This window comes from Grampus griseus, assembly GCF_964374135.1.
Source record: "Grampus griseus genome assembly, chromosome: 8".
NCBI classification, from domain to species: Eukaryota; Metazoa; Chordata; class Mammalia; order Artiodactyla; family Delphinidae; genus Grampus; species Grampus griseus.
The window spans coordinates 38076662-38089302 of NC_139002.1; the positions used below are offsets into that span (position 1 = coordinate 38076662).

Below are 12641 nucleotides of genomic sequence, written 5' to 3' on the forward strand. Positions count from 1 at the left end.
TGGAACAATGAAGATGTTCCTTTATCTGCTGCTTTGCTACAGTAATGACATAGCAGGGATTTATGAATGTTTTAAGATACAAAAAACCTTTGTATTGGGCATATGAACTCTACCATATTAAATATTATTTTGAGCTGGTGGTAGCTGAGTTACCCTGCTTAATTAACACGTTTTAAAAAGCGATAATACTGTATAGATTCATCATTTATCATTTAATTAAACAATGCTTGTGATTATTTCTCTACAAAGTTTGACATCTGTTGCTCGTTCAGGAATATAATACCCTCTTATTGTACTGTTATTTTTTCTAAGAATCTATTTCATATGTTTCATTTTCTGTACAGTATTTTCCATATAAATATAATCAGGTCAGGAGTTTTCTGTTATTATGTTTTAGGTATTGTATAGTTAGAGGAATGGTGACACACTAGACTGTGGCTAGAAGAAGACCAGCAGATTGGAGAGATGATCTAGGAACTATGATTAGATGTTTGGTGACTGTGACTTGAGACATTTACTGTTGTTCCCACCTTTACCACTACTCCTCCACTCACTACTCCAACTGCCACACCTCATCTGTCCATCAGGGAGAGTGGCCATCTTTGTTTCCTTGTGTCTGTCTCAGGGTGAAAGATGTTCCTCTGCTTCTTCAGTCCTTCCCATTTATTCTACATTCCTTCCCCGGATTAGTGTGTGGTTAGAAGCTTGGATTTGGCATTTGAGGTCTCTTTGAATCACTGATTCTGTGATTTTTTTGATCATAATTTAGACTAGCAATCAGAATTCTTTTAAATTTTGTTTGTGAAAAGATGATAGTGCAGTTTTTAATAGTGCACAATGTATAGTAAATTGTGGGCTCTTTTCCTTTTCAGCCAAAGATGTAACTTATATATGTCCATTCACTGGTGCTGTACGAGGAACTCTGACTGTTACGAATTACAGGTTATATTTCAAAAGCATGGAACGGGTAAGGCTTGTTGGATCAGATTTTTATATGTACATCTGTATGTTGTTTGTTCATCTTTGGTCATTGTTAATTAAAGCATTTCTAGTTAATATTTTTCTCAGCTATAATTGTACAGTATCAGTTGCTCAGTTTTAATTTTTTTTTCCTTCCTTTAGGATCCTCCATTTGTTTTAGATGCTTCTCTTGGTGTTATAAGTAGAGTAGAAAAAATTGGTGGTGCTTCTAGTCGAGGTGAAAACTCTTACGGACTTGAAACTGTGTGCAAGGTAAATGTTGTAATACGTATGCAATTTTTTTTTTGTTTGAAAAGCTTTCTATTAAATAGATATTTTAGAAACTTCCAAAATATCAAATGGATTTCATGCTAGAAGTGTCATTCTGGTAGAAGAAAATAACATTTAGGAGTAATAAAAAGGTGATTGGTCGTGAATTAGACTTGAATTTTTTGGACTGAACACAAAGTACTCTCACATTCATTATTTCATTTTTGAGCCTCATAAAAATCTTGAAGTAAGCATGATGGACATTATTACCTTTAATTTACAAATTAGAAACATAAGGCTCTGAGCAGTTAAGGCTCATAGTACTTTGTAGTGGAGGAGCTGATTGTGATACAATCAACTCTCTTTCCTATTTCTAGTTCTCATAATTTTTCTGCTTCTAAAACAATGGTGAGGAAAACTTCATGTTATAGACCTTCCGTATTTTCTTATCTAACTAGTATTCCTTAAGTGCATTGATACTTGAATGAGAGTTAGATTGTTATAATCTTAACATTCAGTCATAAATATTTAATACCATTGCCACTTCTAAGGTCACTGTTCTCCTTACTATATAGCCTAATTAACAGCTGTGTACATCTCACTTCTAGATCATCTTTTTCCTTTCTTTTGCTGTTCTGCGAGTGCCAAAAGAGTAAAAGCAACAGCATATGCGTAACTTTCAAGATCCTTTCTCATGACAATCTTAGAAGCTTTATGAATCTAGTATTAAAGCTAATGACTTAGTAATTATTTGTGTGGTTTTCCATTATAGTTGGAAGGGCTCTAAGAGTATAATAGCTGTCAGTTGTGTGACAGGCACATTGTCTCCTGATGGCTCTTCTGTGGTCTAAAGAGTAAATAGAGCATAGAATATAAGAGGACATGAAAGAGGGTGACTGAAATTTTGATCATTTTAAATATAACTTTTTCCATAGAACAAGACCATTATCAATAAACCCAAACATTTGTAGGGCCCCTGCTATGGTACTTTTGGAGAGCTCTGTTTAACAGACTGATTATGAATATCTCTGTTAGTTGTAAACGTATTTACTGATGAAAAACAAAGTATCAGCTTAGGTTCTCACACATTTGTTTTAAAAGGTGGTAGAGCTGGCATTCTAATTTTGGATCAGATTTATAATAAAATGTTCTACTTGTTCATGTTCTGTAGGTGCATTGTAGTGGAGTGTCTGTGTGCTCAGTTTTACAGAGTGCAGTGGAATAAAGCTATTTTGAATTCTGTCTAGATGAAACCACTTAAATAAAATGAATAGTCTTGAAATTATTCACAATCCCATTTATTTTCTTAGTGCTATTAAGATCTTAGTAAATTGGAACATGAATATCTACATTCAGCCTGAGCATAGAAAACTGCTTGAGAACAAATAAGGGAAGGGAATTTTGCTCTTTAGATCTGACTTTAGAGCCTGGATGATATCAGTCAAACTATTCAAAGTTTTTGCTAGTAGATAGTTGAAGAACTTGGGACGTGGACTGGAGGAAGACCTTTAGGCAGAGTTTGGTTCTATCAGTCTAGTAGCAGGAGCCTAATGAATTGAAGATCCAATGGAAATGAGTCCTGGCAAGGGATTGTAAATAGGCAAGTGATCACCAAGCATAATGGGAATGAAGACATTTGTGAAATATAACAACAGCTAATCAGGTTTTTAATAGGGAAATTCATAACAGACATTGAGCTTTCACAGGGAAAGGACATAATTTTTTTTTTAAGATTTATTTATTTATTTATTTTTGACTGTGTTGGGTCTTAGTTGTGGCATGTGGGATATTCATTGAGGCACGCGGGATCTCTTCTTCCGGTGCGTGGGCTTCTCTCTAGTTGTGGTGTGCAGGTTTTCTCTTCTCTAGTGCGGCATGTGGGCTCTGTAGTTGTGGCGTGGGGGTTCCAGAGCGCGTGGGCTCTGTAGTTTGTGGCAAACGGGCTCTCTAGTTGAGGCACGCGAGCTCAGTAATTGTGGTGAGGGGGCTTAGTTGCCCCATGGCATGTGGAGTCTTAGTTCCCTGACCAGGGATCAACCCGCGTCCCCTGCATTGGAAGGTGGATTCTTTACCACTGGACCACCAGGGAAGTCCCAGGGCATAGTGTTGATAGTGTGTTTCAGCCATGTAATATCATGACTTCAGATATAGTGTCTCTAATCTCCAGTGCCTACATGAGATGCTGGCTCCTTCAGTGGCCTATCTTTTGTTCATAAGCAGAGGGAAATTTTCCGTCCTCTGAATTCTGCCTTGTATCAGAGTGTCTTGTGTTTATTTTTGTTTCTCTCAATAAGGCATTGTAATTTCCCTGCCTCCAGGAGCTGTTGTCTATTTTTGTATCTCACATTCACTCACTTTTTATTTAATGAACAAATAGTTGCCTTATTTGTTCATTAAATAAAAAGTGAACAAACAATGATAGGTGACTTGGATCATAACTCTTTTCTAGGATATCCGGAACTTACGGTTTGCTCACAAACCTGAGGGGCGAACAAGAAGATCTATATTTGAGAATCTAATGAAATATGCATTTCCTGTCTCTAATAACCTGGTAAGAGGTTTCTCATCTTTGAAAAAGCTATATTATAATTATTGGTGTAGTGTCAAGAAACTAGGCTATTTAGAATCTCTCTGTTTACAGTCCCACTTTGCCAGATGTCTAGTTTAGATTTAATCTATAGGACAAGCTTTTTAAGGTATAAAATGAGGAAGCTGGACTAGCTGATTTCGGAGGTCCATCCCTGCAGACTGACATTCTATCATTATATGATCTTTCTATCCAGGGTATTTCCATGATGAAAAGCTGTATGTGGTTTTCATTAGGATGTGAAATCTTTTTAATTGAGAGCTGAGAGTTAAGTCTAGCAATTTCAGGAGGGAAGGGTGGATAAATACTTAGAACTGAGTTCCTACTGTGTGCTATTAACAGTACTAGGTTTCCTCATTTATTTTATATAATCTAACTTCTACAGTAGCCCTGTGGTGCTAAATATTATTTATCCATATTTTAAAGTTGAAACCAGGAGCAGGTAAATAATTGACTCAGTGGCATAGTTAGTAAGAAGTAAAATTTAGAATCAATCCTGGTCTTCTGACTCAAGTTGGAGTGTTTATCATCATAGTTGTTCCTGCTATTCTGTCTACATTAATGATAAATTAAAGTTTCTTTTTTGGTACAGCTTGCAAGCCCCAAATTAAAAAGTTTATTCAGTATGTTTTAAAAAATGTAGCATAATAATCCTCAAAGCTGCTTAACTGCTGATATCTGTGATGTCAAACTAATTAATTATATCAGGAGATGTCTTTTTTATGTAATATCTTTCATTATTTAGAAGTAAACCTAAAACAGCTACCAAAGATATCTGAAGGAAACATGGTGATATGTTAGCATTTGATAAATCTTGGTGACAGACCTTTGTGCTTTTCTGTGCTTGAAAATATAAAAAAAAGTAAGTTTTCAAAATTATAAAACAAAGGCTAAAACAACAATATAAAGAAGAATACCAATACAAAATATCCTTACAGATAAGTAAATGAAAACTTGGGGTATGATAAGGTTACATTTCTGATTCATTACCTTCTTAAATGTCTTTTTTAGCTATTAACTCTTTACTTTTTGTAGCCTCTTTTTGCTTTTGAGTACAAAGAAGTATTCCCTGAAAATGGGTGGAAGCTATATGACTCTCTTTTAGAGTATAGAAGGCAGGTAAGTACTTTTTTTTTGAATTTCAATCTTCTGTATTCTTTTCATTACAACAAAATGTTCATGGATAGAAGTGAACAGCTTTATATAGTTTTATGGTTTTTGTTGTTTCTTTAACAAAGGCTAATCTTGATTTTTTTGATTACCTTTCAGTTTCTTTAAACAGCTTTTCAGACTATGTCAATGATCTTTCATGAATCTTTACTTATCTAAGAGTTTACAAGTAAATCAGTTTATTGAAAAAATGTTTAATAATTATAAAAATAAAATTGTAAATATATTTACATTTTAATGTTTTTATATGTCATTCGCATTATTCACTCAGATTTTTCTTTTTGGGTATCCTATAATTTAATTCTGAAAACATTTCCTAATAATTCTACTACTTATAATTTAGCTGCACATAAAATTTTGAAAGTTCTACATTTTCAGAGGACACACTTCTACATAACATGTTAATAAATCAAATCTGATAGTATACAAAAGAGATAATACATCATGACTAAGGTGAGTTTGCTTAATATTAGAAAACCTAATAATGTGATTCACCACAGTAGGAGATTAAAGCAGAATTCTGTCTTGAAATCTGTGTTATAGTGTATCATTCTCCCTATTCTTCCTCAATATACCACTTCCCAGAGTTCCTATACTGCAATACTTAAACTCTACCAAAAATAGTCTTTATTTTTAACTTTCCACATGTTCACTATGCATTCTTGAGAATTTTTCAGACACATTGATTGTTTCTTGGTAATTATTAGATTTGATATTCAAATTATTCTAGAATTCAAATATGACAAACATTAGGCTCTGATTTTTATATTTAGATTTTAAACATTGCATTTTAATTACTATAAAGCTTCTAATTTTTTAGGTTTGTTTCAGAAAGCCAGGAAGAATAAAAAACCATCACTAGAGAACTAAAGATATCCAGATGGTTTGAAACTGATTTTGTTGCTCAATTGCATGTGGCAAGTAAAATTTAAAATTAGTTATAAAACCATCAGTTATAAAACCATTCAGTTATAAAACCATCAGCTGGAAAAATATGAAGCAGAATACAAAATAAATGGATCAGCTTTTAAAAACCAAGAGTCTACACGTAACATTGCAAAATTTTTGCTAAACCAAAAATCCAGTGTCCGAATTAGGTGGCAAAGCAATCAGAAAATCTAACAAATGTCTGTAGAACTGTAAAAATAAAGAAATTCTTTGGGAATCTGGGCAAAAATTGCTGTCTGTTGTAGTAGCATTCAACATAGAACTTTGGAAAGGAGATGAGATAACTGTGTCCACGAAAAGAAAGAAATTAATATGAAAAAGAATAAGTTGAAGAGTGAGTGCGAAAAAACAACCCGATCAAAAAATGGGCAGAAGACCTAAATAGACATTTCTCCAAAGACATGCAGATGGCCAACAATCACATGAAAAGAGGCTCAACATTGCCAATTATTAGAGAAATGCAATTCAAAACTATAATGAGGGCTTCCCTGGTGGTGCAGTGGTTGAGAGTCTGCCTGCCCATGCAGGGGACACGGGTTTGTGCCCCGGTTCGGGAAGATCCCACATGCCGCGGAGCGGCTGGGCCCGTGAGCCATGGCCGCTCAGCCTGCACGTCCAGAGCCTGTGCTCCGCAACGGGAGAGGCCGCAACAGTGAGAGGCCCGCGTACCGCAAAAACAAAAAAAAACAAAACTATTATGAAGTATCACCTCACCCTGGTTAGAATGGCTGTCATCAAAAAGTCTACAAATAAATGCTGCAGAGGGTGTGGAGAAAAGAGAACCTTCCTACACTTTTGGTGGGAATGTAAATTGGTATAGTCACTATGGAAAATAGTCTGGAGGTTCCTTAAAAAACTAAAAATAGAGTTACCATGTGATCTGGAAAAGATGAGAACTCTAATTCAAAGAGATACATGCACCCTAATGTTTCATAGCATCACTATTTACAGTAGCAAAGGCATGGAAGCAACCTAACTGTTCATCAACTGATGTATGGATCAAGAAGATGTGGTGTACACACACACACACACACACACACACACACACACAGGAATATTACTCAGCCATAAAAAGGAATGAAATATTGCCATTTGCAGCAATGTGAATGGACCTAGAGATTATCATACTGAGTGAAGTAAGCCAGGCAGAGAAAGACAAATATATAATGTCACTTACATGTGGAACTAAAAAAGTAATATAGATGAACTTGTTTACAAAACAGAAGCGACTCACTGACATAGAAAACAGACTCATGTTTACCAAAGGAGAAAGAGGTGGGGGGAGAGATAAGCTAGGAGTATGGGATTAACAGATACACACCACTGTACGTAAAACAAACAACATTGATTTACTGTATAGTACAAGAACCTATATTCAATATCTTGTAATAACCTATAATGGAAAAAAATCAGAGAAAATATCTATAACTGAATCACTTTGCTGTACATTTGAAACTAATACAATATTGTAAATTAGCTGTACTCCAATTGAAAAAAAGTAAATGAACAGCTATACACATTCAGAAAGAGAATTATGAGATTAGGAAATGCAGTAATCAGAATACAGCATTGAACTCTATACTGAATGGTACAGATGCTCTATGGTCTTTGATTTACTAGATTAATTTGTTGGCTTTTTACTGCAGAGTTAGACACTTTGTCTCTGAGTCAACTAAGTTAAAGTCTAGTGGAGAGGACACTGTATTTGGTGTAGTTAGAAGACTTTTTTTTTTTAAATTTAAGTTTATTACTGAAGAAAATGAAGATAATCTCTTCTGTTTGTTTCTTTCCTTGTTTTCATTGAGGTATAATTGACATACGACATTATATTAGTTTCAGGTGTACACCATAATGATTTGATATTTATAAATATTGTGAAATGATCACCACAGTAAGTCTAGTTAACATCTAGACAGTGTCACCAAAAACAGTTACAGGATTCTTTTTCTTGTGATGAGATCTTTCAAGATTTATTCTCTTCACAACTTTCAAATATACAATACAGTATTAACTATAGTTACCATGCTGTACGGTGTATCCCTGTGACTTACATTTACTTTATAATTGGAAGCTTGTACCTTTTGGCTCCCTTCACCATTTCGCCCACTCCTGACCTCCTGCTTCCAAGCTTCCAACAACCAACCATCAGTTTGTTCCCTTTATCTATGAGCTTGTTTTCTTGTTTTGTTTTTTTTTAAGATTCCACATATACGTGAGATCGTCATACAATATTCGCTTTTTTCTCTCTTATTTCACTTAACATTGTGCACTCAGGTTCCATCCATGTTGTCACAAGTGGCAAGATTTCATTCTTTCTATGGTTGAATAAAATTCCATTATATATAGAGATCTCTCACTCTTTTTATATATATATATATATATATACACACCACATTTTCTTTATTCATCAGTGAGCACTTATATTGTGTCCATATCTTGGCTATTGTAAATAATGCTACAATGAATGGAAGCATATATCTTTTTGAGTTAGTGTTTTCATTTTCTTTGAATAAATACTCAGAAGTGGAATTGCTGGATCATATAGTAGTTCTATTTTTAATTTTTTGAGGAACCTCCTTACTGTTTCCCACCAACACTGCACAAGGGCTCCCTTTTCTGCACATCCCCGCCAACACTTGTGATTTCTTGTTTTTTTGTTGATTAGCCATTTTATTTTATTGTTTATTTATTTATTTTAAAAATTATTCATTTATTTTTTAGTACATCTTTATTGGAGTATAATTGCTTTACAATGCTGTGTAATTAGCCATTTTAACAGGTGTGAGGTGGTATCTCATTGTAGTTTTGATTTGCATTTCCCTGATGATGAGTGGTGTTGAGCATCTTTTCATGTGTTCGCTAGCCATTTGTATGTCTTTGGGAAAATGTTTATTCACATCCTTTGCTCATTTTTAATCGGATTTCTTGTTGTTTTTAAGTTCTTTATATATTTTGGATATTAACGCCATATCAGGTATATGGTTTGCAAATATTTTCTCCAATTTCATAGGGTGCCTTTTCATTTTGTTGATGGTTTTTCCTTTGCTATTCAGGGTAATCTCTTAATATAAATGTTGAGACTAAAAATAAAGCATCAGAGTATTCCTTTTTTCTTCTTTTAAATAAAAAAAAAATGGATGTGGTAATACTCACACTCTGTATAAAATTCAAAAGGTATAAAAGGGTATACTGAAAGGAAGGTTTCCCTTCCGGCCAACATTGTTCCCCAACCATCCCAGTTCCTCTCCCTTTAGGAAATAATGTTACTCATTACCCTTATATCCTTTCAGAGATTTTATGCTACACAGCTTGTATAATGTGTATAGAGTATTTTTTTAAAGCAGATAATAGCATTCTGTACACACTGTACCCTTCTTTTTCATTTAACATATTTTGGAGATTATACCATCTCAAAACACACGGCCTCTCTATTCTTTTTTTCTTTAAAATTGATATATAATTCACATACCATAAAATTTTCTACTTTAAAGTGTACACCACTGGTTTTTTGTTTGTTTGTTTGTTTGTTTTTGCGGTACGTGGGCCTCTCACTGTTGTGGCCTCTCCCGTTGCGGAGCACAGGCTCCGGATGCGCAGACTCAGCGGCCATGGCTCACGGGCCCAGCCACTCCGTGGCATGTGGGATCTTCCTGGACCAGGGCACGAACCCGTGTCCCCTGCATCGGCAGGCGGACTCTAAACCACTGCGCCACCAGGGAAGCCCTACATCACTGTTTTTTAACATATTCATAAGGTTGTGCAGCTGTCACCACAATCTAATTCCAGATCATTTAGAAGACTCAGTTTTGAATCCTACCTCTGGCACTTGCTTAGCTCTCACACTTAGATATGTGCTGTTGAATGAGTCACTCATGTCACAGTGCCTTTATTTTTTACTTGGTGATAGGAACTGCCTTATAGGATTGTTTGAAGGATTAGTGATACACAGAAAGGCACATTATAAACCATAGAAATCGATCCAAATGATTATTATTATATTTGTTACATTGTAAAGCGCTAAATACAGAAGTCATGATTGGTTGGCTTTTCGTGTGCTGCCGTTGAAACACAAAATGAAAGCCACATTAACTTTGTAGACCTATACCTTATAGTGCCTAAAGAAATTAGATTATATATTTTTTAAATGGGCAAAGCTGTTAGTAACCATTTGTTTGTTGTATAAGAGAGTATTTCTTTAATTTTCTCTTGACACATGTAGTGATTATACAGAGGACCCTGAAATTTGTGGATAAGGTCAAGAGAAATCATCAAGTTGCTAAAATAGTAAAAATCAGTATATAGAAAATGAGCATGGTCTTCTGCAGAAATAATCATATGGTAGATACCTTGCTTAACAAATTTGGAGAGCACTCAAGTACAGTAAAGGAGAACAGAATTTATCCTCAGAAATGGAATGTAAGTAACTAGGGAAAGCTATAATCCAGTTAATTTGGTTGTAAATTGACTGACAAATGGTTACATTAACTGAAGGGCAGTGATTTGCATGGAGAGAAGAAAGATGTATGCCAGAGATCAACAGTTGTCCTTATATCTTTAGCACTGTCTACAAAGAGTGTATATGCTGACTAGCCAACTCCAGTTTTCTGCTTGGAAGGCACTTCTTTAGTGCAGTTAGGTGTGTCAGCTTCTCTAAGAATGAGGAGGACAATAGCCATTAAGGTAATTTAAGTCAACGATTCTACTCCCACCCATCAATTTTTCTGAAGAATATGACACAACCTCAGTGGTAACAGTTCTCCCCGGTAGTGATTTTCCAAGGATATGGGAAGGCAGTGAGAGAGAGATGGGAGTTACCTACCTGTGTTAAAGATGGTACACTAGGATCTCAGGAGATCTGACCCTCTCAGCTTTGACTCCATATTTTCTAAGAAAACGTCAGAAACTAATTTTGCTTCTTGTAGAAGCTTCCTTGTGTTTCATTGATTTTATTCATTCACACATTCATTCATTCATCAAATTCATGTAGCACCTACTGTGTACTAGTGGCTAAAACAGAAAGACACACTCCTGACTCCCAAAGAACATATGTTTAATGGAGGATTCAAAGAAGTAAACTAACAATCAAAATACACAGTGATGAATATTGTGAATAATAGAGCAAGTACTCTGGTGATAGAATATGAAGCCATCTGGAAACTGAAGGTGTTTGGTATAGGCTAGACTAGAGTGGCCAGAGATCAGTGGGGAAAGCAGGAGTGTGAAGGTCTTTGCCAAGTCCCATAAAGGATTCTATACTTTATGTGAAAAGGAATAGGTAGCCATTGATAGTTTTTAGGCAGAAGAATGATGTGATAGCTTTTGCACCTTAAAAGAATTTTGAGGCAGTGTGGAGAATGGATTGCAGAGGGACAAAAGAGAAGTGACAATGGCCCGAATTAGGGAAGTGACAATGGCCTGAATTAGGGAAGTGACAGTGAAGATTGAGAGACGTGAGCAAACTTTTTTCAGGCACTTTTGGAAGAAAAAAATCATAAAAATTAGTCATTCATTGGAAGTAGAGGGTGAGGGAGAGTTAGAGGTGGTATCCAAGTTTCTTGGTTGAGTACCACCTCTATAAACTTACGAATTCATTTTTTTCATTGTACATTTTTTATTATAGCATGAACATTTATTTTAAACATCTCTTACTTAAACCTTTTTTTTATTTCTGGAAATAAGTAAGGATCTTACCTGAACAGTTATCTAGAAAGTTGAGGAAAGCAGGAGGGAAAGAGAGATGTAGATCATAGGAAGCAAGTTGGGACCAGGCTAATTAAATGGGGTAAATAGTATTTAAGGCACTAATGAAGAGACAGACCTTGGCTAGGGATAGGTGGAAACTCTCTTGATAATATTTATCACATGATTACTGGAAGGGAATTTTCCTTTCTTAATTTTAATATCCTCCTGGGTGTTCGGCAACAACTTTAGAAATACCCCTTTAAAGGAGAGTACCTCCTGCCCTTTGATTACAGATTTTTATAACAATTTTGTGAACCAGGATAGTAGAATTTTTCTTGAGGCACAATGTTGCTTTTTTATTAAAAGGATAGTTTTAGAATGTACATGGAATTCTTTATAACTTCCTTTGGTCAAGTTACAGTTTGTGCCACAATTTCTTCATCTATAAAGTGACAGTAATGAAACCTGAATACAGTAATATGTGTGTGGGGGGGCAGGGGGGGAGGGAGGGAGGGAGGGATAGAGAAAGGCTGCTGGCATAGTGCCTGCACATAGTAGGTGCTCAATAAATGGTTTTTTTCCCCTGTAATTTGGTTTCTTTCAGTTTTGTCTTTTTCGGTTTATTGAGTTGTCAGAAGTAATAAAATTAAAAATATATGTATTTTCTTAATTCCAGCCATTTAATGTAATGGCTCTATTTTCTATGGAATGGAGGATGGAAATTTTAAAGTGTTTTATTAAGTAATCCTATATGTGAAGTGGTATACTAGTTATAAATATGGCAAATATTTAAGGACCAAATGAGTTTAATAATTGATGTGTTTTTAAAAAATCGTTTTAAGTGTTTCTCTTGCCTCTTTTTTTTTTTTGGTTTTGCCTTCTATTACTTCCTTGTTTTTTTAAATATGTTTTATATCAGCAACATTTTATTAATACTGTAAAATTCACTTTGGGTATATAAGTGATAAACATGTATGTAGCATTCTGGTGGACTCTTGGTGCCTGCCCTCAGAAATTTCTTTGT

General features: G+C 35.0%; 1 protein-coding gene across 1 annotated transcript in view; it reads left to right on the plus strand.

The window, feature by feature from the left end:
• The window catches only part of MTMR2 (myotubularin related protein 2), a 108344-nt gene that overhangs the window by 67115 nt on the left and 28588 nt on the right, over nt 1-12641 (plus strand). Inside the window, exons 4-7 of the mRNA XM_082659928.1 lie at nt 873-967; nt 1123-1233; nt 3680-3781; nt 4853-4936. Coding sequence (XP_082516054.1) covers nt 873-967; nt 1123-1233; nt 3680-3781; nt 4853-4936 — 392 coding nt within the window. The remainder of the gene's footprint in view (nt 1-872; nt 968-1122; nt 1234-3679; nt 3782-4852; nt 4937-12641) is intronic.